Genomic DNA, 27,443 nt, shown 5'->3' with positions numbered 1-27,443 from the left:
CATATACATACAGTCAAATCCACTTATAACAATACTGAAGTGCCATGGAAATACCATTGTTATAACCAATGATTGTTATAACAGGGTTGTGCCGAAAATGCCATAGAACACATCCAAAAGCCAATGGTGCTGCGACTGACCATTGTTATATCCGATATATTGTTATAACCGGTATTGTTATAAGTGGGTGTGACTGTAGTAGATTAAGCAAAATCAGGTTGTTCATGGCATATTTATAAAAACCATATAGGCTAAAACACAACCCATGCCCTTGTCATTCCCATGTGTTCCTGCTGCGTGCGTTAGAAGCTGAAACTTACCAACGAACCCTGCCCATTTAGTTGGCTGCTAAGTTCTGAAAGCCAAAATGCAGCTCAAAATAAACTACATTTCAAATTTTTTCTTCCGAAAGCATATTATACCTAATCAGATTTATTTTCTAAGGCTGCTCAAATATCGAGCATGCATCAACTCAGCAAAGTTTCATTGGTCCAATACAGATATTAGAAATGAGAAAAAACAGCTTTATTGTCAACAAACAATGCTGCAATACAGTTTCTTTGAACCAGCAGTTTCCACCTGGTGCTTCGTTAATATGTAAACGACAGCTCAATTCTCTATTCTCCTTTCTATGATAACTGCCAGCAACAGACACCAATATGGAAACACAGAGATTCAAACGAGTTTTGAACTGAAAAGCGCCAACTGCACAAAAACAGTTACTAAAACCAAACAGTTGAAACAGAGCCACAGTCAAGCACCAGTATGAACTTAACAGAGGCAAAATAATGAGAGGTCAAAGTTGACATTCTAGTGGTATAACCATCACACTGTTACTTCCAAGTTGCATAGCAAGCAAAGAGCAGTGACCATGTAAGTCAACATTCACACTACATAACCTTAAACTTATATACTCATATAAACACCAATAACAGTTTTCAATAATATATTCCGCATCTCTAAATCTAGCTTTCACAAAAAAGAAAACTTTTACAACTTGGCACACTTCATGTCAGTCAACCGTCATAGTATTCTCCAGCTGAATAATACTAAGCAAGGCCGGGGAAGGAAGGCATCGAAAAGCAGATGTACAGGAAGTCACGATCTGGCCGGAAGTTACACACATGTCCATGTATAGAGCGTGCACGCACCACTTGACTGGTTGTGCAGTGCTCTCATGAACTAAACGAGCCAAAGGGCAAAAAACAAGAAGAATGATCAGATCAACATACCGTATTTACTCGCATAATAGGCGCACTTTTTTTTCCAGAAAATCCGGCTCAAAGTTCGGGGTGCGCCTATTACGCGGGGTAAAATTTCCGGAAATTTTTCGACGCGCAAAATTGAACATACCGCATAAACGCACTCGTGTAAGGGCCGCACCCCGTTTTCCCGAAGAAAATATTAAAAAGAAAAGATCTGTGTAAGGGCCGCACCGAAACTTTCCACGACCCACGCGGGAATCGCCTTCGAAACGCACGCGCCGAGGCCTCCGCGATCGGCTCAGGCTGCGCGCAACGGGCGCTTGATCGCGGAGGCCACACACGCGCACAGGAGATTCCAGACGCCGCCCATGGAGGGCGCCCGAGGCCAAGGTCATCATCAACGTTTTCCTCCGCCGCGAGCTTTCGCTATCCATATCGCCATCAGCATCAGCAGCAGTTGCGACTGCGGTGTACGCGATTTTCGTACGCGACTCCAAGCGCAGAGGTTTTCGCGGGCCTAAGTCGGGAACGTTTCCGGCTGGAGATGAAGCTTTCCGAACAGACGTTTAAAGTGAGCATCCCTGAAAACTGTGTGCGGCTGTTCTACGCGATGTCGTACGTGCTGTGGGTCCGCAGCAGCTGCGACGGCAGCAGCGCTAGTGAGGACTAGTAGTCAGTTCAGCAAAAACTGTTAAAATAAAGATTGGGGGGTGGGGGGCGGCGAGGCGTCGGCTTGAAATCGTGTAAATACAGTACTGATCACAGTGCAAAGTTCGGGGTGCGCCTATTATGCGCGGAAATAAAAAAATCTGATTTTTCGAGACCAAACTAGGGGTGCGCCTATTATGCGAGTAAATACGGTACTATTAACTCACATTATTGCTACAACTTCCCTATGCCTTCAACGCCGACGAGTACGCTGATCCCAGGGGGGAACCTCTCCAAGGATGTACTGTCCTTTGCATCAGATAAAAAGTTATTAGAACACGACCTAGCTACACCATTAGGTTCAGGCATCACCTTTCATAAGACACTTGAAGATGAGTGAAGTAGTAGTGGAGTAATGGGCTGCATGTACAGTGGTGCTTCTAGCGGTAATAGTTGTACGTGGATATGTGTCCATGTACTTTGTGCGAAAACAAAAAAAATCAATAAGAGGCATACAAAAAAAGCCCAAAGAAATCACAGCTCTAATGCCTGGCTCTGTCTACAGGGTGAAACTGCTCCAGACAAGGCCAACAAGCTAAAATACTTCTCTGTACTTGAGAGTTGGTTAGACCCGACCATGTAGCCTCTGTGCGTGCCCACCAAAAAGATGACAACACTTGTGAGGATAACGAAAGGCACGCTTCAGTGTAAAGCAGAAACACGTCAGAAAGTAACAAAACCGCATGTGCACCCATATGCTATCGTTCAGAGACCTTTGATACAAGTGCAAGCATACAAAGCAGAGTCTTCAGTATATTCTGTCAGAAAAAAAAAAAAAATAGGACTGGTTTTACTGGAACCAATTCCTCACGAACTACGGAATGACAATGTAAAAGCATCGACGCATGTAAACCTGCAGAGAACCATTGGAGCTCTCTCGCACACACGCTCGAACAAGTGAGATAAAACAAAAAAACACTTTTGGGCAGATACTTATGGTCCACGCTGAAACACGGGGCTTCATTCCACCGTGCCACTCCGCGAATGATGACAAAATTACACAGGGAGGACAACGGGGCAGCTCCGAATTCAGCAGCGCACCTCTGACACACCATGGAAACCGACATCGTTGACTCAATTTTCACACTCATCTGCATCCGTCAACAGAATTCAAGGGAACGGCTTGGTTCCCAATGGGTCCAACTGCTCGAGAAGAAAGTCGTCCTTCCCAAAGGAGAGCCCTCGGCTGAAACCGTCCTGGAACGACAGGCGACAGTGGTGCATGAAGCCAACACAGGACAAACCAAGAGTAATATTTAAGGGGGGACACTGGTCCGACCAATTTTGCTCATTTTTAGTCCAATACTAATGAGACTGCAAAAATCAGCATAAAAATAACTGTAAGGTGATAATCCGAAATTAGTTCCTTAAATTTGCTGGTTCGTAAAACAATTATTTTAATTAGTTACTCATTAATACCTTTGCGCAAAAAAAAGGGCTCAAAAAAGAAGTCATTTTTATCGCATGGATGTGCCAACTAAATAAGTGTGAGAATTAAAGCAGTTTTTCCATTTTTCTTTTATTACTATTTTTACAGAACTTGGAACAGCAACATTTAAGGTGTGAATACCATGCACCAGTAAACTTCGCAAAATCATACTGATAATTTGTGCTTTGATTATTGAAAACACTGCACCTTCAGCTTCCCTCAGCAAACTACCGTATATTCCGGTGTATAAGACGCGGCTTTTTTTCAGAAATCTTGCTGGTGCGTCCTATACAAGGGTGCGTCTTATACGCTAATTTTTCGCGTTTATTTGCGAGTTCAGAAGTTACTCAGGTTCATGTTCAAGCTTTTTTCATTGAAAAAATATCACTACCAATGACTCGGTTATAACGCGGTTAATACTACTTCGATACGGGGACCACCGTGCGCAGCTTTTCGTAGGTGAACTTTATCATGAAACAGCTGGGATGACGACTTCCGGGATCACAAACACGCAACCGTTTCGGAGGCCCCAAGGAAAAGTAATGTGAAATGCCAAAAGATGAAGACAATTGCGCTTCTCGCCATTGTCAAGACAAGTCAAGACAAGCCGGTGTTCTTTTTTAGCCACCCTTTGCAACTTTGCTCTGTGTACGTAGTACGAAGAGAATGTTTCAGCCGCGTTGCCGCCAGAAATGGGCGAACTTTTTGGTAGCGTATACGAAGATAAAGACTTCATAGGTTTTAAGTAGAAATAAAATGTTGTTATGGACATAATGCCGAGCACTTTCGCTTTTTCTTTTTTCTAAACCATTTTCGATCACTTAGCGTTGCTTAAGAATTTGTCACACGTACAGTGAGTTTCGCGATGGGCGCGCAAGCGTGTTTAATTCTCACTAGCCTAACCGGTTAAATTGGGGTGCGTCTTATACACGGGTGCGTCTTATATACCAACTTTTTCAATGACAGCCTGCATATATGGCGGGTGCGTCTTATACACCGGAAAATACGGTAAATGACATCTATATCTGCCCTAGATGTCAAGATATCAACACACTAGGATAGTCAGGTGTCCAAAATTTTTGGTTTGCTGCTGTGCAAATTCAGCCCACATGATATACCTGAATTTAATATTATGGTCAAAATACTGATTTCCGGAAAAAAATTGGTACAGTTGGAGAAATTGGAGTTAGAGGTGAATGGTCAACTCAGGTTAATAAGATGTGATATATATTGCCAAAAATTGATACAGCAGCAAAGACCCAGATATACAAAAGATTTTAGCTGGTGCAAGTTTCTTTACTATACAGGGGTGCTACTGAAGTACAGCAGTAGCTGAGGTGTTTGGGCACTGATTGCATCTCCACAACAAACGCGCATGCTGGTAGGTAGTTCAGCATGTGCATGCCCAGCACTAGAAAAGGCAAAAAATTCGCTGTGGCTTAGCTTGGTTAAAGGGCAACTCCGGCGATTTTTCGATGTGCATCGATTGAAATGAAATTTTAAGTCTGTATTCTTCATGATAGTCTGATGCCGCATGTAAAATTTCGCACCTGAAACCGGCGTAGTTTTGCCGCAAGCGAATTTTGAAGACAAGCGCTCCTCGACGCGAGCGGCACCCACTGATCGAGCAACTTCTACAGGCCACCCTGTTCTGTGACGTCACTGGCGGGGCGGCGTTAAGCCACCATAGCGGCGTGTCAAGCTGGTTGGGCGCGCGCTGGCGCTGGCAGTGCAGGGGAAAACTGAAAATTGGTTTTGAGGAAAGTAAATGACGCAGTAATGGACACCCGAAGCGGGACGTAAGGGAGGAGTGAAAGAAGAAAGGAAAAAAGAGGTCCGTAGTGGAGCTCTCCGCAATTATTTCGACCACCTGTGCAATTTCGCGCCATCTCAACGTGCCTGATGTGATGTGTACACCAGAGTGATGGGTCACGGCAACTTCTGTTCTGCTGTGGGGTGCACAAATCCTTGATCTGTGACAACGGCGTGATCTAGCGTAGGTTTCCTAGCGATAAGAACCTTCGCGACAAGTTGGTGAGAGCTGTCCGCCGTGTAAACTGGTCTCCGAGGAAGCATTCCCGCTTGTGCTCGGAACATTTCGCGCCAGATTGCTATGAAGACTGCGTGTACTTCAAAGAGAGCTTTGGACTCGCTAAGGCTTCGTTCAACTGGCGCTTGAAGGCATATTCTGTGCCAACGTTATTCTAGTACAACCGTCTATTGCTGCGGCCAGCTGAACGAAGCGCGGCCGTCAAGAAGAGTTGGATTGTAGAACTGTAGCTGGCGTGAACTCACTTCCAAAAGCTCGCCGTCGAGATAAAGCTTCGCAGAGAGGACTGTTGGTGATGCATGCCCCTGTAAGGACGTTGTGCACCGCGCGGCAACGTTCCGGCAGCAGATTCCTTCATCAGGCTGGGTCGGCCGGCACTGGCCACACGAACAGCTGTCGTCGGGAGCATCTCATTAACTTTTGTTCTGACGACTCTGTCACAAATGCATGCACGAGAAATGACTCAAGTAATCACTTCTCCGAGTTCAGACCGTTTCCGTGCTGCAGGTGACGCGGCCTGTGGTGTGACTCGGCTGGCTCGCACGGCGGTGGATCATACCTAAAAGGCGACTCGTCCAGTCCAAAATCGTCGAATGAGTCGTCTTCTAAAGACTCGCTGGTCTCGGAAAAGCTGTCCTCCGCGCTTTCAGTCATGTCGACAGCGCGGCTCAAGGTAGTTGTGATATCTTCGGGGACTTCACAGCGCGGCGAACCCGCTCGTGACGTCACAGTCAATACCGCACGAAGGTACCTCCCCGGTTTCGGTTTTGCGGTTTCGGTTTCGAGTTCTGCGTTTTTTGCTGTTCAAAAATTATTTTACGGTTGCTTTTGAAAACCTTGTATCGTACACATTACAGGAGGTTCCTAGGAACACAAAACAGCCATTAACTTAAAATGGCTGAAAAATCGCCGGAGTTGCCCTTTAAGCCCGGTAATTGTGAAAGCAATATCCGCACATACCCCATGATACAGCTGGTAGTGTAGCTGGTGGTGGTGCTTGTGGTTAGACTTGTGGTGATGCATCGGTTATATAATCCAATCCAAACCAATCCAATCTATTCCAATCCAATCCAGTCTAATCTAATCCAATCTAATGCAATCCTATCCAATCCAATTCAATCCACTCCAATGTAATCTAATCCAATCCAGTCCAATCTAATGCAATCAAGGTCAAATGAAGGTCAATGGTGGTCACCGCCGCGGCACGATGGTGGTCACCGGCCGCGGCACGGCAACGCCGTGAAAGTGCAAGTAGTATTGCTTTCGCAATAAAAAGTGCACACCTTCATTTCATTGAGCCTGCGGTCGATTATGCCAATTGCATTCTCCAGCTCCTGGGCACCCAGCTTGTCCGAGGAGAAGTCTCCCATCCCAAAGGGGTCTTCCTCCTTGCTGGGCGAGAACGGCTCCGCTCCAAAGAGGTCCTTGCCGGCCGCCACTCCCGGGGGTGTGTCAGATGTGCCTGGATTTGCGTGACCAAGGAGAAGGTCTTCACAATGGCCCTGTCATCCTACCTAACCACTGCCACCCACGTTTGAAGGACTGCATCGTTAGAAGGAAGTACCAATCAAGGCTGGCTTCACCGGTTCACAGCAGCGGATGAGCGTGACAGGTTTGTACGTGTCAAAAGCTACAATGCAGCAACAGAAATGGCACAGCAATGGTTGCATGGATTTTTACCCGGTTTGTTCTGTTATGATCACTGAAATGTGGTCTGCATCGAAACGGTCTCAGATTTACCATTTAGGCTCACATGTTTTTATTACATGGTAATTACAGCCTGATACATTCTAAACATAAAGAGAAGGTGCATATTGTGTCCTTTAAAAAAGACCAGATAAATTAAAAAAAAAACATTAAGAGTCCTGATTTACGCCACACTTTTTAGTAAATATTAAAAGCATTTACAGACCTGTAGCGTGTTTTTGTCATGCTAGGTTTTCCACAAGGCAAGCAACATGGGGACAAAATAAAAACAATTATAAAAGGGGACCTACTGAAGCTGTCATTGTGAAACTTTATATCTAATTGTTTGATGCTGTTTTAAGCCAGTCTGCCAAATTTCATTGCTCTAAGTCGAAATATAGAAAAGCCACCTTCGTCCCCTCTTCCCCCCTTAAGCCTCAATCACCTGTGTTTCAGAACAGACTCGAGAGTTGGGTGTCTCCTCTAAGTGCAGTGCAATCTCAGTTTGTGCTCCGTGACAAAATGCCCTGCCTGCTTAGCCCCTACAGCAGGCTCAAAACGATTTTCAGAGCAGAACAGAAGGTGTAAATCACGAGATTCATAAGGCTAATAATTCCCATGTTCGAACCTACCCTACCATAACGGGATTTTTCCAACACAATGGACTATCCCTCAACTGCTTCAAACTGCTCAAGTCAGCACAGCCCTGGTATCTGCAAGCCATTCTTGTGAGCAGCTGGGCAGGTGTCCAGGCTACTGAGGATTTACCTGACAAAGATTGGTACCTGAACTGAGACACTAGCTAACTAAACCGCATGCCAGTGTGAAGCTTGATCACGTGAATGCTGCCTGCAAGAGATAAGCAACACTGCAGACATACTAGTGGAGACATATGTCCGTTTTATGGAAGGGAGCTGCACATGCACAGTGCGCAACAGAGGCGCGTAAAACCGGCATACATATCCGAAAGTATGTCTCCGGTATGCTAAATGTAATAATTCTCAGCTTGCACACACACTCAACATGAACGCAATGGGTCAGCACAGGCTTGGGCAAATGCAGTTAAACCTCAATTTAAGGGGGGACATGGGTCTTAGATCATGTTTTTTATTTACAGACCAAATGCAATGAAACTGCACAGACTTATTCAGTTTGTTCTGCTGATTTCAAATATGCAATTTTTTTTATTTCTAGGCCAATTAGTTCCTTAGATATTATATATATCATGCCATTGTCTGCTGAAACAATAGAAAAGAAATGGGCCACCAGAAATTTAATTTTAATGTGTGGGTAGATACTACAATGTGTGAGGAATGCAACGCTGGAAGCAGTTTTCAGTTTTTTGTCCGTGTGGACAAATGGGCTTAATAGTTAGTTTCATGTGTGTCATGTTTTCTGGCACTGTATGTCTGGTCAACTCACTTGAAAACTAACTATTAAGCCCATTTGTCCACACAGACAACAAACTGAAAACTGCTTCCAGCGTTGCATTCCTCACACATTGTAGTATCTACCCACACATTAAAATTAAATTTCTGGTGGCCCATTTCTTTTCTATTGTATCAGCAGACAATGGCATGATATATATTAATATCTCAGGAACTAATTGGCCTAGAACTAAACAAATTGCATATTTGAAATCAGCAGAAAAAACTGAATAAGTCTGTGCAGTTTCATTGCATTTGGTCTGTAAATAAAAAAAATGCTCTAAGACCCATGTCCCCCCTTAACAAAGCAGTCAAACCTGCAGTTTGCTTCGTAATACTGATACTTCGCTGCATCATCATCATCATGATGCATCGAAATTCATCTCCCGTTATGCTAGAATCTGCCAAGAAGTGTTGTGGATCCCTCATGAAAAAAAGATCCTTTATTTGCGCTGAAAATTCCATTTTTTATCCCTTTCTTTGCCCTCAACTACTTCATTATGCGCCATTAGTGTGCCCCTTTGGACTGCATTGCATCTTGTTCCGTGTTGAGGACTCATGAGCCACCTCAGCGCGCCTATCGTGCCGAGCACCTTGCAGGTGACTGGGACGATGCACTCATCTCGAGTGTTGGCCTCGCTATTATTGTCTCGTGACATGACAACTCAATCCGCCGCTGCGGCCTCGTGGGAAGGAGGTAGGGAAACAAATCAGCAGGGGTAGCCATCCTAGCGGTGGGGCACACTGCTATGCTCGCAGGTCTCTCCACCGTCTCTGATAGGAGTTCCCCCCAACAGAGAGCCAATGAAATTACCGAAATTAGGACCACCTGTACCTCACTACTTTTCTGCTAAAAGCGCGAGTATGTGGTCTTTTTGCCACATGCGTACACCGTCTCAGCGGGAAGCAATGTTGTCAGGTGAGAAATGTGAGACAGGTTCCACACCTGATGTCTGTGTTGACAGCTGTGCTGATGGGAGTGATTCCTCCAGTCCTTTTACTAAGCTTCGGGAATCTATAAACGCGATAAGTGAGGCAAGATTTTGGGCAAGATCGTAAGAGCTGCAGGCTGGCCTGGCAGGTTGCTGCAACAACGCTTGCAAGAGCCTCTCCCGTATTCCAGTTAGCAGGATAGGCACCGCGCTCATAAGTCCCCTACCGTGCTCACCACATGATCATCATTGTATTTCCGTATCTGCCAGCCGGGCAGCATCCACTTTCATGTACATGCTACAATCAGTGCTTTGTTCTACTACTCATGCCCGTGGTACAACTTTTCCTCAAGTTCGTTTTGAACTAGCAACAAAATTTTGTTAAAGTGAAAGCTTGGTACAATCTACTAAAAATACATGGCGTTCTATAAACATGGAATTGTGAAAACATACTTTGTTTGCATTGGGGATCCCGTTACATTGAAATTCTTTACATAGAGGTTTCAACTATATTCGATATTCCATCGAATAGTAAAGTATTCAATATTCAATTCAACCTGACTGTTTGGTAGCAGAAATCTCGAAGTACTAGTTGCAAGCAATAAAGTTTCTGGAATGACTGCTTCATGCTATTTCAGCTCAACATACCTTCTGCGGGATGGCATCGCGGTAGTTGCGCAGCTAACAGCCACACAATGACAATCACAATTAAGACCAGCAGTTGCAGGCAAGTGGCAATCAAGTACCATAAAACACGCGGCTGACTATCAAAGTGGCAAACCGAATCGCCAACGGCACTATAGTTTCAGACCCCAGCACAATGCACAATCTGGAGGTTAATGGGAGAAACAGAAGTCAACCCTCGCACTGGTATACTGTTAATATTCGTTACTTAGACCACATTTCTAACAACCGCCAACTTTCCAAGTCGAAAGTCAAAGAAAAAACAGTTTTCTTGATTGCAACAAATTTGCTAGGCAAGTCTAGTTACAAGAAGCATCCATTGATGGCGCCAGCTGTCGTGTGCCCAACTTTTTGCCAGAATGACAGTTTAGGATGCTCTGCCCCTTGCAGCCTTCCCTTCGTTGCACAGATAAACTGTCGCCAAGTGTAGTAGGTGAACAAAAGAAGTTTTTGGTCGTGACATATGACCAAGACCCCCACCCCAAACAGCTATGGTAGAAGAACATTTCAGTGCTGCAATGAGGCATTCCGAAATGCCGGACCAAATAATGCAGTTTTCCAAAAGGCAGACGCAGTGCTTACGTTCACAAATACTTACTCAGTCCTCCATGCTGTCCTCTAAAATTTGAAAGAAAAGCACAAATACGTGTCAAACCAGTCCTAGCAAAAACAGCCCAGACTAGTCATGATTAATCAATACAGAACATTTGTGAACAAATGCCGTTGGTTGCTAAGGGCCAGCTCACCGTTAGTGGAAGCCTCTGTGCAGCCGTTTGTCTTGGCTTGCGCCGGCTCCGTCTCGGCTCGGGGATTGAAGTCCTCCAGGTCATCCATGGACAAGTTTTCCAGGCGGGTGCCCACGGTTGGCACCATCAGGCTGAGCAGGTCCTGCGAGGGCTGCAGCACAAACGTAGGCGAAAAAAATAATAAACATCCTCTGTTCCAAGCTTGTAAAGAAGTGAAAAATGATACACTAAGATAGAGGCAGCTTCAATGGGTCTGGGCCAAGAACCGACGAAAGTAAAAATGAGCACGTTTTGACAATTCGGGCAGCGTCGTTAGTGCGCAACCAACTTCTTTTCAACGTGGGCCGAGCATGGCCCTTGTTGTGTTTATATTGTGCACAGAGTGCGATATTTAACAAACCTTAGAAGTTTTTCTGTTGGCCTGTACACACCTTTCGCTGAAGCCTTACCTGAAATCCTTAAAGGTGCACTGAAGAGGAATCTGAACTCGTCTTTTTGCCGCGAAACTCAATCTACACGTTCTGAGCATTCTTAGAAACGTTGATTTATTGCCCTGTGTGGCTGATTTTCCTAATTAAATAGAATTAACGTCCGGCTCCAGCCATTTTTTTAAAATTCTCCCTCGTACGGTGGGCGGAGTCGACCAACGCGTGGAGTGCCTTGCAGCCAGCTCCGTGGAGGCTTTGCTTTAGCTTTATTTTGTTTTTCAGGTTTCCGTGAATAAATAGTTTCATTCGCAGATAATATAGCCGCAAAATAATCCTGCAGAAATAAAAATACGGGTGGACTATTTGCTTCTACGGACTACTATGTATTACTCCGCCGATGGCAGAGCGGCAAGCCGCCGCGGGACTGGCTGAAAGGCACTCCACGCGTTGGTCGACTCCGCCCACCGTACGAGGGAGAATTTAAAAAAAAAAGGCGGGAGCCCGACGTTAATTCTATTTAATTAGGAAAATCAGCCACACAGGGCAATAAATTGAAGTTTCTAAGAATGCTCGGAACGTGCAGATTGAGTTTCCACGGCAAAAAGACGAGTTCAGATTCCTCTTCAGTGCACCTTTAAGAACCAAACGAAAAACGCACACTGAAACTATGCTTTATGCATAATACCCCAAGTTCCTTCCCCGTCTGGCTTGCTTTTCAATTGAAACATCAGCAGTCTTCAAGGTAAGGGACATTTAGACACCTGCAACCACAGTCGCCAGTTTTGACACTGAAAGCAACCTTAATGGCGTATTCCAATCTGCGATCCAGAGCGGCTCTCTGAAGCAGTGAAGGAGTAAGATATCCATCACGGTCCAATCAGAACTCTGGATCTGAATCAGAATCTTCATCTTCCATTCCAACATGCTCTTCGGTTCAGCAGATTAAGTGAACTTGCTCCAGATGCCCGATTGGAGTACGACGTAAGTGAACCAGTATGAACAGGAATAAAGTAAAGGCTAATCAAGATTTCATCAACAAACCATGCAGCAAATCAACTTACTAACTGGACCTCAACTGAAGAGCATTTTTTCCCAGCTAACCACCAAAAGGTGGTAAATGAAAACAGCCTAAAACAAAATTCAGAGGCACTTAAGTTTTGCCTAAAGGGTACGACATGGCGTTAAAGGGTGCCTTCAGCAGCCTAAAGTCCTCTTTGCGTGTCACTTCGCAAGACACTATTCGCTATTTCTTTCCAGTGCAACAGACCTCTTCTTGTTTACAAACAATTTGAAGTCAGTGGAGCATGTAGAAAAGGGGGAATGCTGAAGGAAACAGGCTTGGTTGGCAAAAGTGACCTTTGCGGTCCACGGTCTGCCTGCAGTGTGGAGCGTCGCAAGATCTCCGACGAAGTGTACTTTCTATCTGAAATTGTGCGTTAACTATAATCAGATAGGCCCATGTACACGGCACTCCAGTGCCCAGACCCATTAGCGACTGGCAACTGGAAAAATGATTTCAAGTGTCTGGCAAACGTGCACTTCGGAGATACTTTCGTGTATCTACTTAGAAGAAGCCTGACCCGTGCAGTGCGCAAGCACTAAAATCATATCTACCCCTTGAAAAGTATAGGGTCTCGCAATGGAAATGCATGCTGGCAATGGGGTTATATCAGACCTCGGCACCGATTACTGCATCCCAAAAGCCCTTAGTGACTACAGAGCCCTACGAAGTGCACATGAGCGCTCGTGAGCGAGGACAGCAGCGTATGCACGAGCGCCATGCTTGGATCGCTGATTTTTCTCTCAAGCATAGTCATTTCAAGTTTTAGCCTACGTTCTACCTGACAAACACACGAAATCATTGCTAGAATGGGTAAGGTTGGTTGGTTTATGAGGTTTAATGTCCCAAAGCGACTCAGGCTATCAGAAATGCCGCAGTGAAGGGCTCCGGAAATGTCGACCACCTGGGGTTCTTTAACGTGCACTGACATCGCACAGCACACGGGCCTCTAGAATTTCGCCTCCATCGAAATTCGACCACCGCGGCCGGGATCGAAACCGTGTCTTTCGGGTCAGCAGCCGAGCACTATAACCACTGAGCCACTGTGGCGGCTAGGATGGGCAAGTGCAGAGCAGAACAACTAATGTGATGTGCATCAGCAGATCCAGCTGTATGCAAAATAGTGGGAAAATCAAGTGCATTTTGAACAACATTGTATATTGTTCATGCAGAGCGCACTAATATTTAAAAGCGCACTTAAATGACGCAAGCAAAACTGCTTTTTGACTGACACAACAGCGCTTGTACTGAGCGCGGTATGTAATGGTTCCGCTTTGGAATGTGGCTGTACTTGAGCAGCCAAGATGCTGGCATGCCCCTGTGAGTGGTCTCCTGAAAGAAGCTAGCTTTCTGAACACTATCTGCCGCACTGGAATAAGCTAAGAATGCATATCTAGAAGATCTTATGCTTCCAGTGTCCACATGCCAACCGGGCCTTTGAGCTCTCAATCGGTGATGCTTTCAGCAGGATTTGTTCGGGAGGATAATAAAGCAAACTACTACGAGCTCACTTGCTGACCAAAAAATACGTGAGTGCACAGGCAACCGAGTAAATCCTGACGCAGATCCTGACAGCGCTTGACCTCAGTCACTGTTCTTTGCACGGTTCCAGAACCCACGTTTCACCAGCTTTCGCTATTCGGAAAGCGGAAAAAACATTTGCAGCTGGCGTTCTTCGATCGATTAGCACATTCCACCACAAAAGAACTCTATAGAATTGAGAAAAACACAGCAAGTTTTCACTACATGGGACCAAGTCCACAGCACCATGCTGCTGGCAGTGGAATGTTTTGCCAACCACTCCAAGCCATGCCCACTGCCCCTCCTTTGAAACGTCAACCGTGATGTAGGCTGGGAGAACTCTTGCGCTTCTTCAGAGGCAATATTTAATGGTGGCGGACGGACGGCACGACGTGCAGACCAATGAGGAGTGTGTGGTGACGCCACCACTGTTACACTGCGTGATTGTGGTGTTTGAATTACCCGTGAGAGATCATATATTTATGAGGTCACAACCCTCTCGACCAGTGCCCGATTTCCTTGATGCATCGATGCCGGGTTCTTCACTGAATAGCACACCTACCGCTATCATGTTAAAAGCGCCAGCTTCATCTCAATCCTTACAGGTGTGGAGGTAAAATGGCTGCGGAGAAGAAAACAGTTTTTTAGAACAAAAATTCAAATGCCGTCTTTTCAGATACGAACGCAAGAACGCAACAGCCCAGCAAGCTTATCAATGACTAGGCTGACGTCTCTGCAAGCTTTGAGTACCTCCATATTAACCCTATATTTAGAACAACAGCATTGCAGTATAGTTTAGAAGAACTTCTATTTGGGGCTACTGTTTTTTTCATTTTCGAGCATTGCAGTTTAGCCTGTATGACACAAGCCTGCGACGGAGCAATTTTGAGACCACTGTCAGCGCAGAAACAAACCACACACTCACTATTAACATTCCTAAGCCCAACGTAGAGCTCATTCGATGAAATGCACCACCCAGAGTGGAGGTAGTGTGAAATGATTTCAGAAGCAGCAGACACCACACCAAATCTTGTATGCTGAAGTTCAAGCGTCTTCACACGCAATGGAGACCATTGCCCATGCCAGCCTGCTGCCTAAAAGAACTAGTATAGAGGGTGAGGGCATTACTAGGCCACCCCCCTCTCTCACCTGTCCGTGGTCAGGGGCACCGCGGGGAGGCACGGGTGGTGGCAGGGGCTCGGGGACTACACTGCTTGAGCTGGGTTTGCTGGTGCCATTGGTCGAGGCCGCTCGAGGCACCTGCAGTTGACGGCCTCATTAGCCCGTTGTGCAACGCACCTAGCTCTTAGGGTGCTAAAAAAGAAAAGCCTCCACAATCCTCCCCATTCTTCAGGGGGCAGAAGCGACGAGGTGACAGTGTAGTCCTAGTGGTGACTGGCACTTGAGCAGTTTAAATTTGTTTGCCTTTCAACATGCATGCAACTTAGAAACCATATTACAAAAAAAAAAGAAAGAAGGCATGTTGGAACTATGCAAATATAACGCAGGCCCTTCATTCACGCAGCTATCTTGGGATTAGTTCCAGCAAGCCCAATGAGATTGGTTTGGTTTATTGGGCTTTAACGACCCAAAGCAACTCAGGCTATGAGAGACGCCGTAGTGAAGGGCTCCAGAAATTTTGACCACCTGGGGTTCTTTAATGTGCACTGACATCGCACAGCACACGGGCCTCTGGAATTTCGCCTTCATTGAAATTCGGCCGCCGTGGCCGGGATCGAACCCGCGTCTTTCGGGTCAGCAGCCGAGAGCCATAACCACTGAGCCACCGTGGCGGGGCGCAAGCCCAATGAGAATCAATGCAGTCAGTTACAAGAGGTGGAATTACAGGTTTACCTTATATGTGATCCAAAGAAGTTAAGTAAACAGCAGCACTGCTTCAGCTATGCACTACAAGAGCTTACAATCTTGCGTGTACCATCTTTTCAAGCTGGGCCTCCAAACCGCTGTGGTGGGTCATGGCATTCCAATACACTTTTATAAATTCTTGCTTATGACGTGGTAAAATTTTCACTTTCGATTCGACTAAGTAGCATTTTGTGTTTTCTTCTAAATTCAGAAATCAGTCACTCGCTGTTTCTTATACGTTTTTCACGTAGCTGCCTGAGACGCCATCTTCTGCAACGTGTTGATTTGCACTGCAGAACCTGTGGGTTCATGAAATTCAGTCGTAAGACGAACAAGAATAAAGTTCTGACCTTAGCCTTGGGCTTGTGGTTGGTAGTCTCGGTGGGTGAGGCGACTTCGTCGCCACGGGAATAGTCGCCCTCACGGAGACACTTGCGCAGTCGACTGTTCTCTTCTTCCAAATCTTGGACCTGGACACAGATGGCCAAACATGACCATAAACCGTCCCATGGCATCACTACAATCATAACTTCCGCAAACAGTATCAACACCATCAACATCATGTCCTCTGCAGAGGCCCCTCCTCAGTTCAGTCCTTCATTCTTTCAGCTTCATCTACTATTCCTAGCCAGCAATACTCCCACTTCATCCGTCAACACAGATCCTATGCACTTTTCCAACGTATTCAATACTCACCTCACAAGTAGTATGCTTTCAACGAAAGCTGGCCACTCGGCCAGCCTACCATGAAAACATTTAAGCACACAAGGAAAGGGGAATAAGGGGCTCGTTATAAATATGAGAGAAGCCAACAGCCACAGAAACCAAGGGGCGCAGGGGATTTTTAATTAGTTTATTTATTTTGTGGTGTTGATCAATTTATAATATTACTGAATATGTTATCGCTTAAAGCTAATTGATTAGAAAAGCAGAAGAAAAAACAACCACATGCCGCCGGTGGGATCCGAACCCACGACCTCCGAACACTCCCAAGGTTAGGTTATTTGTAAACATAAATACCCCCGAAAGCAGAAGGTTTGACAGCCGTCGCCGTAGCTCAGCGGTAGAGCACCGGACGCGCAATTCGGAGGTTGTGTGTTCGGATCCCACCGGCAGCATGTGGTTGTTTTTTCTTCTGCTTTTCTAATCAATTAGCTTTAAGCGATAACATATTCAGTAATATTATTAATTGATCAACACCACAAAATAAATAAACTAATTAAAAATCCCCTGTGCCCCTTGGTTTCTGTGGCTGTTGGCTTCTCTCATATGAAAACATTTAGTTAGTTTAGGGGCGTTAAAGGTCCCAAAGCTACTCAGGCTATGAGAGACGCCGTAGTGAAGGGCTCCGGAAATTTCGACCATCTGGAGTTCTTTAACGTGCACTGACATCACAAAGTACATGGGCCTCTAGCATTTCACCTCTACTGAAATGTGACTGTCGCGGCTGGTATGGAACTCATGTCTTTCGGGTCAGCAGCCGAGCTCCATAACCACTGAGCCACCGTGGCGGCATCCACCATGAAAACAGCATACGCAGTAATGTTGCCAGGAAAATCCGGTAAAAGCAACACAAATGCTGTCATTAGGTCTCGCCACAGAGCAGTCAACATTTGGCAAAACAAACGCAAACTGAAGAAACCATCATCTGGTTACCTAGATGAAAATGAAGTGAGGATAGGCAGCACTGAAGGAGGTTATTAAACACAGCTAACCTACAGAGCTAAGGCAGTGGCACCTAAGACATACCACAGGCTACAAAAAAAATGGATAAAATCTCTCACCCTTTTTTGAAGAATCATGAACTGCTTCCTCATCTCCAGATCTCTTCCTGAAGTTTCCAGAAATTTCCTGTAGGCCAAGTCAAAAGCTTGTCCAATGGTCAGCGTTATTTCTTCAGCCTACAATGAATTAAAAAAGAAAGTGAGTTTTATACTTGTGGAACATCAAGACATGCGGGCAAACAAAAAAAAAACGACACAAACAACTGGCACTGGTCTCACTGCTGCAACCAAAATGAGCATGGTCAGGTTGCACTAACTATCACCAGACGACTTACAGGGTTCAGGCAAAACACCACACTGCTGTTTTACATGCACATTAAGCATTACTGACTAGGAAATTATATGTGCACTAACAGATGTTTATATGCGAAAGCATTATATGGTTTATGAAGCCGAAAATCCAGTCCTTGCAGTTGTCCACACCAGATGGTCCGAAAACCCATGTGTGACCTCATGACAATATCGGGAGTGCCTACATCGTCACAATAGAAATAAAAATAAAATTTGCTATACAAAATTTTTCATGAAGTAGATTTTTGAACCCAGGCCGGTGTGAACAGATCAGCTTCACAGGCCACAGCATTACTGCATTGCACCACCCGCCCTGCAACCCCATTTGTAGCAGCATTTCTGTACAAATTCAGGATGTATAAATTTGCTTATTTCACACAGCGAAAATGGCACGGACAATACAGAGTAAGGTAGAGCAAAACCACCGGCGCCACGCACCAACTTTTCGCTGGAGAACACGAAGCACGAGTGCCGTTCGCCATCCGACTCCTTGGCGATGAAGCTGAATGACTTTTTGTCGGTCTTGTCGTCCGCACAGTAGGAGATGCGATGCAGCGGGTGCTGGTGGAATATCCTCTGCACGCAGGCACACAACATCTGGCTAAGAACAGAGTTAGCACACGAAATGCATCCGCTAGAAAGAATGGCATGCAAAGGAAGCGTTCACAAGTGATTTCTAGGCACCGGACGACATTTGAAAAGGCTTACCAAAATACAGTGCCACAGGCTGTACACACTAAACGTAAAGGAGTAAAATGTCCTTTAATGCACTCTTTTATAAAAGGGAGTACGCTAGAGGACAACTTACTCCCTTTTTACTCATATATATATATATATATATATATATATATATATATATATATATATAGGTTGCGAAAGCATGGAGTACTTGACTGCTTACAAGAGTAAATAGCGAAGTATACGCTTCGTTAAAGGAAATATATTTATTCTACTCGACGTTTCGATCGGAAGACCGAACGAAACGTCGAGTAGAATAAATAGATTTCCTTTAACGAAGCGTATACTTCACTATATGTATATATATATATATATATATATATATATATATATATATATATATATAGAGAGAGAGAGAGAGAGAGAGAGGTTGCTAGAGCATTAAATACTTGACTGCTTACAGGAGTATATAGCGAAGTATACGCTTTGTTAAAGGAAACATATTTATGATGTTTCAATCGGAAGACCGATCTTCTTCAGGAGTGATTTTACTTTGTTAATGCATCCCCTTTCATAGGGGTGGGCACAGAACAGGTAAGTGAGAAATACAAAGCACATAGCAGAGAAATACACAAAAAAAATTAGAGGGAGTGCTAGCCACACAAAAAAAAAGTGCGATGAACAGGTACTCAGTAAGAAAATACAACGTCCAGATGCGGCCTCTGCTTTGTTAAGCACCACAGGCTTGCTTATTGACAGGTGTGTCCAGCTCCGAGATGCTTCTATATATATATATACTATATGTACTCCTATATATAGGTATGTTCAGAGCGCACTCTGACAAAGTCCACAAGAGACCAGGCACCAAACAATCAAATCCAAGCGGTACCAAATCATCCTCACTACCTCAGTAAGCCAAACTTTACATCAAATTACAGCCCACATAAACGCTTGGCTTCAAACCTCTGTTCTTCATATTCAGCACAAAGAATTTCGCTCTACACATTGTGGTGCGTGTACAAAAAAGTCACTGACTTGCAGCTCTCAACCAGCTACCTACCTAACTAGCAGTGCAACTGCTATTCCCCACATTACACAACTTTTTTTTAATGTCATGCCTTGCAGAGTATGTTGTACAGTACAATCATCATTCATGGCAGGGTTACAGCAAGGAACGAACCAGTTGCAATAAATGCGAGAGCGCACCTTTGTCTTGGGATCTTGCACAGCAACACCATCGACTGAAATCGTCAGCTCCACCTTCGGCACCTTGCCACCTTCCGACCTCTTCAGCTGCTGATTAAACTGCATTGACAGCCAGGTGTGACGTCAGGTGGATGTGAAGTGCACGTTAACCGCCCAAGCCCGTGACTAAAGGCGGCACATGCAGGCATACCTTCAACTTTCGAATTCCTTCTCGAACCACTTCAATGCCTTTGGGCTGTTCCACTTCAGTGAAGCCAAGGAACTTGAGAATAAAAAAAAAATTGCCGACAATTACGTCACTTCCTAATGCGAAATTTGAGCATAGCTCATCAGCTGTTTCAGTTATTCGATAGATTGAGGCAAAGAATTGAGCAAGACATGTATGTACAATTACAGACAACCTGTTATTTTTCACACATTCCTTTTTCAGAAAACACTCCACTAACAGTTCTTGATTTTCATGATGGAAGCTTTGTGATTGGAGAAAAAGATGGATATACGCTCGACTTGCTGCACCAATGCCTGGTTCTTAAATACGAGGTCTGTGCAAGTATCTCGCGAGGTTGTCATGGGAGGCGTTACGAGCGAGAGGAACAGGATGTTCTCCTGCATAAGCGGTAAGAAATTCATGTTTGTCTTTATATCTACATTTAAAGTCCCCAACCACCCTGGCAGGTAGCAGTTAATGGTTAATCATGAGAGTACGCTCCCCCTTGTCAGTGCTAACGCATGCAGCCCACATCTCTCTCTCATCACGCCACCCATGTTTATCTACAGCATACCTAATCTACAGCATATTGCCACTGTAGTGTAAAATAACATTCTACATTTCCTGAACTGGATTTCACAGAGTAACAAAGGCTGTTGGAAAGTGCTTGCAGTCTAACTTACTCAGAAGACCATTGACTAGCGATCTGGCATGACTCCTTAAAAATAAAAAAAACTGACAGCTACATCCTGTAACTTGCAGCATTTAATTATAACAACCACAAAGAATGCTAAACCAACGTCAGAGCAGTTCAACTACTGAAAGAAATGCTGCTGCAGGTCTTACTGCAGAGCATCTCAGTAGCAAGCCAGCTGAACTTGTGTTAACATACCTTGACCAGATAGACAACGTGTCCTTTTTGAAGAGCATCCGCCGGATGGATCCATCTGCGACCGCCTACGGCAGAAAAAGAGGATCCGAAAACATGGACAACTGAGAGTTGAAAAACAAAAAAATAACCCTAGCAAACTCAACACCTGCTTATTCATAGCAGTACTGTGTTTTCATTCCCAATGCTACGCTGCAGCTGAAGTTGTTGGCCTATTCTATTTGCTCATCAAGTGCAGGTAGATGAAAGTATCCAATGCACAAAATGGGCAGTTTGATGCCACCTCTCACTCAAGAAACAACCATGACATCACTAGTAGACTTTTTAATGAGCACGCTGCTCTTTTGGCATGGCAGGAACGCCTAACGAATGACACAGCCTGAATTGCTAGTAACCAAACAGGCCAGACCAATACTTAACTGGGCTTCAATCCACTATGCTTTAGAAGAACTTACTTAACTGAGCTTCAATCCACTACGCTTTAGTAGAACTGCATGTTTCGAAAACAATGTTATGTCTCTATGCTTCATTTCAAAGAGCTGGTAACATGCATCTTAGTCCAATTCCCTATACTTCTCTCGTTTCTTAACAGACCTGTCAACTCCTCCCTGCAGCTTTCATGGGGGTAAAAAGGCATGAGGGGTTCTTAAACTTGAGAAATAGGGCATTCTGCATAAATGCAAGAACGGAAACATTAAGGGACACCAAGTTCTGAAGCTTTGGCTTGAATACAGATACAAAGCAAAAATCATTTTCAGAGAAAGCAGCTACTCAAGGTGACTCAGGTGATGCATTTGGTCTTTCCCTAAATGCACTCTTTTTACAAGCCGGTGAAATGGCCGAACCTAGCATTTCATATTTAGCAGCACCACAGAAGCCATAGGACGCAACAGAAAGCAGGAAAAATGCCTCACTATGGGTTCTCGAGGTGATGGTTCGGGCTAGTGGGAATGCGTTATGTTCCATAGCGCAGCAAGAACTCTGGACAATCTTACCACCGTCACCCATAGAAAGTTTGTAAAAGTTCCTTGAGCACTGCTTTGCTTTTCTTGGTCTAAGCATGACCAAGCGGTTTCTACCTTGACAACTTTGCTGAGCAGTTTACCATTGTTTAAAGTTTGTTTGCAAACTACATTCAAGACTGGAAACTACAAAAAAAAAAGCACGTTGGAGCAGATAAACTGGAGGACACCGTTTTGGTGCTGTTTTCGCACGCATTTTTTTTAAAAAAGCTGTTTAGTTCCTAACATTCAACAAATATCCAGAGCAAAATCGGCCCAGAGGAGGTTCCGCATGCTGAAGACTGCATAGCCACTTACTGCTTTTGACGGAGTTCTTGTTATTCTGGGCCCACTTGAGGAAGGAAGACTGCTTGATCATGATGGATGGATATATTTACATGCACTGTGTGCAAGGCAGCTCTTGTAGTGAATGTAGGACTATGCCAGGCCTGCAATAAAACCACAACCACAACAACAAAGACTGAGTGGTCCCTACTACTGCCCACACTAAGGTCTTCGTATAAGCCATGTTAGGCGCACTTTTAAAAAGCAGTTCCTGGATTATTGTCTTCATAATGAGATGCTGGCTCAAAAAAAAATAAATCATCTATTGCAAAAGTTTCCGTAAAAAAAAAAGCCAAGGTTCTCAATGTGCACCTCTGGTCCTGAGTACATCACTAAAACTTCGAATTACTGCAAGAAAATGGAACAGGAAAGGCTATGAGTAATAGAAGAAAATACCTTCCCACAAAGGCACACATTTTAAGCATGCTAGTATAAGTTTGGTTTGGTTTATAGGGTTTAACGTCCCAAAGCAACTCAGGCTATGAGAGACGCCGTAGTGAAGGGCTCCGAAAATTTCGACCACCTGGGGTTCTTTAACGTGCACTGACATCGCACAGTACACGGGCCTCTAGAATTTCTCCTCCAAAGAAATTCTAGCTGCCGCGGCCGGGATCGAACCCGCGTCTTTCGGGTCAGCAGCCGAGCACCATAGCCACTGAGCCACCGCGGCGGCATGCTAGTAGAAGTACCTACAGCAAAAATAACCCACTAAATGATGTTTTTTACATGCTGCAGCTGTTAAAGGCTAATACAGCACAATCACACAAACTATTTGTCCGGACGCTTTCAGCACATGTCTATACATTGGGACCACGCATCAATGGTAAAAGAAACCACTCGCATACTGCTTGTATGCTCTTTTGAACGAATTGTGCCTTTGCTAATATTTCACCCCTGAGCTGGACTAGCAACTATCAGCATGAATCACGTGCAATGTTTTAGTGAAATCAGCAGGATGTCAGTGTATGTGCACTTGAAACATGCCACTCTTATCTCCAGATAAGTTGGCACCCCAAGGATGACACATTATTTCCTGTTTTCTATGACCAACCTTTCCTTTTTTGGACCTCAGACAGGAGCAAGACAATGTGTCAATGTACCCATATGTCAATTCCTTTATCTGGCCATTTCAAATAATAAACATTACCTATGGCACAAAGGAAAATACTTCCTAGCACAATCAACATCACTGCAGCCGGACCACTCCTCGAAGGAGTGGTCTAACCATGAACATTTTCAAGCTGTTGACCACGGAGTGTTCCATTTCTAAAACGACAAACAGGTGCCTTTATGTACAGTCTGTCAAACGTAACCAGGCTGCATAGTTTGCTTCGCATTCCTATAGTAGACAACTCACGTCTTCCGTAAAGATCGAAAAATTCTTTAAAAGAAAGGGCAGGGGTTCTCCTTACCATACAGATATTTATAGCTTGCGGGCTGCCATAATAGCTTTACTATAGACTGAGAAGTAAACTGTTCAGTCTAGTTACTTTTGACAAAGACTGTACATCACTCAAATGCAACAAATTAAAATGGTGCAGTTCTTACTTTTCTCAATGCATTGGAAACTGCTCAGACACAAACGCACCTCATGGCTGACAACGCAGCAATCAATTTTTACACCTCACCATCAAAGATGTCTTCCATAACAGCTGGAACAATAGATGAACAATATGCCAAAAAAGGAAGGAAGTATAACGCATGACAGATGGGGACCCTGTAGGTGGCACTGCAGTATGTCGCCAGCCACTAAATTTGTAAACCACTTAACTTTTACCGAAGTAGCAGACATGACAACAACTAAATGCATAGTGAAACTGGCGCGCTTTAATATTTCACAGGGGGCAGCAAGAACCGTCTTTCAAATGCAGCTCTCGATTCTTGGCCTTGAACTGCCACTTTGGTTGAGACTGAGTTAAATATGCTCATTTGCAGAACTACAATGAAGGCAAGCACACCTGTTAAAACTCGCAATATTTAGGTACTTAGCTGTGTGCTCGTCCATTCTGAGACTCCATTATACTTTTGAGATCAGAAACCAAAAAGATAGACGTAATACTAATTTAGATAAATACTTTTTTTTTTTTCAGAAAAAGTGCCACAAACCACATGGCGCTCCCAGCATCCAAAATGAAATTTCACTTTCTTTCGAAGAAAATAAGCATGACAAAATTATTTCCTAGTGCAAGGAAAAACCACTCAATAATAAAAGAAACAATGTCCGCTCCCTCAGGCCAAAGCCGTGCACTTGTAATTCAAGCCAACAACACATCCGAGAAGTATGTGCAAGGAATTACGAGGCTCTTTTGTTTTCAAGGACGTCCGAGTTTGCTAAGACTTTCGAAGTTGAGAAAGAGGGGAGGGAAGGAGGGCAGCTTGTTGCTCAAGGTTGGCAGACTCTCTCCCAACCTCCTCCTCCTCGCTCCCCGAGTGAAAACAAGAGTTGCGCAAAGAAAGAGGAGGAAAGAGGGAATCCGGAAGACGGAATGGGGGGGGGGGGGGGGCACGAAGCGAGGGGGAGAAGGAAGGCGGCCATCATCAGACGTGACGGGGACAGGTAATGCTTGGCACTAGCTCTAATGGAGCAAGATAGCCACAGCCAGCCATCGCAAACTGCCGGGTCTTGGAGGAGGAGCAATAGAGAAAAAGCATAAGGAAGAAGAAAAGGCGTCCAGGAACTGTACAGCACAGCGCGCTCTGCAAGCAAAATGAGTCCAGCTTGCTCCCGCCCCTTTCGTCGATCGAAACGCAGAAAGGAAATCCGGTGACAAAAACAAAACTGCCGGCGCAATTTTAATGAGCGACTCCCGCTGCTTTGGCGTCATAAACAGTCTACAAAATTTTAACAGGTGATTGTCCGGTGCTTTGCCCACAAAAACAAACTTTACAAAATTTTAATGGATGACGGTCGTGCGATATATCCGTAGCCAAGAAAAAATATTGAGATGACCCCGCCTATTTATCGCACACACCATCAAAGAATACAAACTCTACAGTAATTTCAATGCCCAAATGCATTCCAGATGTTTTGTGTTTGTCAAATACTTTCTGCAGTTTGTCTTAACACATGCTGTAATTAGAGCATGGTTACTGTACACTTCTCTACTAGCTCAGAAACTTCCCCATGCATATTGAAGAACTTCTCTAGAAGTGAAATTTTCATTTTACAGATTTATATGTGCTGGGGAAAACGCAGAAGCTTTTTCATGAACCGCAACTATGGGAGGAATGAAGGAACACATTCCAAAGTACAGGTGCTTGAGACTAGCACACGGCAACAATGCTGATGTCCCTAATCTGCCTATTGTTTTCTTATCAATGGCCTTTCGACACAGCACGTGAATTGATTGCTACTTGGACAATCCTATCACTTGGACTTGGAGATGATGTATGTGAAAACAAAAGGGTCGCACGACACACAAGGAAAGGCACCTTCAACAGCACGCAATACACGAAAGTAATTGAACAAAAACAATGAAGACATGTGCCAGCAAAGAAGGAATTCAGAAGAGCGCTGATACGGGTGCCAAAATCGAAGTTCACGTTCCCGAGCACTTTAGAAGTCGCGTCAACTGCAGAAGGAAATTTTCTCTCCTTTGAGTATCGCTACGATAAGCCAGGTTCCCTTTCACACGCGCATCACTTTCCTCACGCACGACGACGTCGCTATTTGCGCCTCCGCCTGAATAATTTTTCTACGATTGCTTCGTGCGCACGGACGGGTGTCATGTGACGAAGCTTCCTCGTCGCGTCCGATATTCCCGGCCGATCGCCCTTTTCAGCAGCGGCGAAGGGCCGAGACGTCACGGCAATTTGAGACCGCGTGCCAGGTAGTCAGTGAGGCGCGCTACGGGACGCATACCTGTCCCGCCCAGGGGAGGGAAGAAGACCGAGATAGAAGAACAATGCACCAATAAAAACAGGCCGATGTTAAGCGCGCTCGCCGTGTGCCGACACAATAGCGTCGCAGCGACGAATGTCTGCGTGGAACTCGAAGGTCGCCGCCAGAACGTCAGGCGCGGCAGCGCACAGGCGCTTTCCCTTCAATCAGCGCGACGCGACAGGTCCTTTGCGTGTCGCCACCGCCGAGCGAGCTCGGCTGGTCAAATTCTAGAGGGACGGAGAAAACGGCCACCTTCGAGAGCCACAGCTGTCACGACACCGGTTCTGAGCCGAGCAGGCGGGCGGCGTTGTTGTCAACCGCTCGAGACAAGACGCGCCAGCTGACCACAACTGACACGGCGCACGGGGGACACGAAGGCTGGGTCAGACAGCAGCGGCTCGCCAGTCCTATTTCTCACGGAATGACGCTGCGCGCCGTCCGTAAACGCTTCAGCGCTCGGGTCAGCGCTGAAGAAGCGGGCAGGAAAAGAGAATGAACAAAAAGGAAACACCGAAGCCAGCGAACAGCGGCGTGCGGGCCGATCTGTGCCTCGTACGATGACCACCGGCAAATTCTCGCGCATACGCAGCGAGGTGTCTATGATGCGCTCGACGCCCCGGACGGTTGCGACACACGCCTCTTCTTGGAAGCAACATTTGAAGGCCAAATACTGACGCATGTTGAGGCTATTACCTGCTCGAAGCGAGTCTACGGGCTCCGTACACTCCCCACCCTCCTCCCTTTACGAGCTCGCCGGAATAAGTTTCATAGCAACTCGCAAGTCGCCCCACGGTCAGCGCCCAGCTCTGAACGGAAGCACGGCAACTCAGAGTGAAGTCCGGCGCGCACGCAAAGCATGCTTTCTCAATTATTAGGCTTACCAAATCCATTTCACGAGGGAGGAAGACCATCACTAATGAAAATTACACACGAGGAAAAACAAACACAAAGCCACACGAACTGGCAGCGAGCTGGCGCGGTGCAACCAATGGCGAGTGCAAAAGCAAAAGCATTTTTTTCTCCATCTTGTATTTTGGTCGAAAGCAAAAGCAGGCTGTGCACTTACCTGCGCTCAGAAGCGGCCCTCCAACATGACAGCATTCACCACAGGCACCCAAAACAGAAACAAACTTCGCCCATGACGCCCACAGTAGTCCGCTCCCAACAGGGCTTCCCAGCTGCGGAGCTCTCCTGGAAGCTCCGAGAGGTTTGGGAGAGGGCGAGAGTGCGTCTGTCTACCAGTAGCATCAAGAACAGAGCTTTGAAGCAAACGTTGTAGCTAGCGCCACTAATGCCCACACTTTACACATAATAAACAAGATTAAGCACGCATACCCGACCTAAAATTTGTAAAACAAAGTTATAATTATACCAAATATTATTAAAGTACAAAGGTGCAAACTGTTAGGTTTTTAT

The 27,443-nt window shown here is 45.3% G+C and overlaps 1 protein-coding gene across 1 annotated transcript; it reads right to left on the bottom strand.

Moving 5' to 3' along the window:
* Positions 1-503: 503 nt before the first annotated feature.
* On the bottom strand, positions 504-27,251 carry LOC149339043 (PTB domain-containing engulfment adapter protein 1-like). Its single transcript, XM_089547868.1, has 12 exons — positions 27,094-27,251; positions 22,118-22,248; positions 20,802-20,866; positions 19,892-19,963; positions 19,702-19,800; positions 18,256-18,393; positions 17,527-17,643; positions 16,093-16,212; positions 15,026-15,136; positions 10,868-11,018; positions 6,676-6,854; positions 504-3,110 (listed from the first exon to the last, which is right to left on the bottom strand). The coding sequence occupies exons 2-12, from the start codon at positions 22,176-22,178 to the stop codon at positions 3,024-3,026; spliced, it is 1,200 nt and encodes a 399-aa protein (XP_089403994.1). The 5' UTR covers positions 22,179-22,248; positions 27,094-27,251; the 3' UTR covers positions 504-3,023.
* Positions 27,252-27,443: the final 192 nt, after the last annotated feature.

This window comes from Amblyomma mixtum, chromosome 6 (genome assembly GCF_055824585.1).
Source record: "Amblyomma mixtum isolate Tamu chromosome 6, ASM5582458v1, whole genome shotgun sequence".
Classification (NCBI taxonomy): domain Eukaryota; kingdom Metazoa; phylum Arthropoda; class Arachnida; order Ixodida; family Ixodidae; genus Amblyomma; species Amblyomma mixtum.
This window is presented reverse-complemented; position numbering and strand designations above follow the sequence as displayed.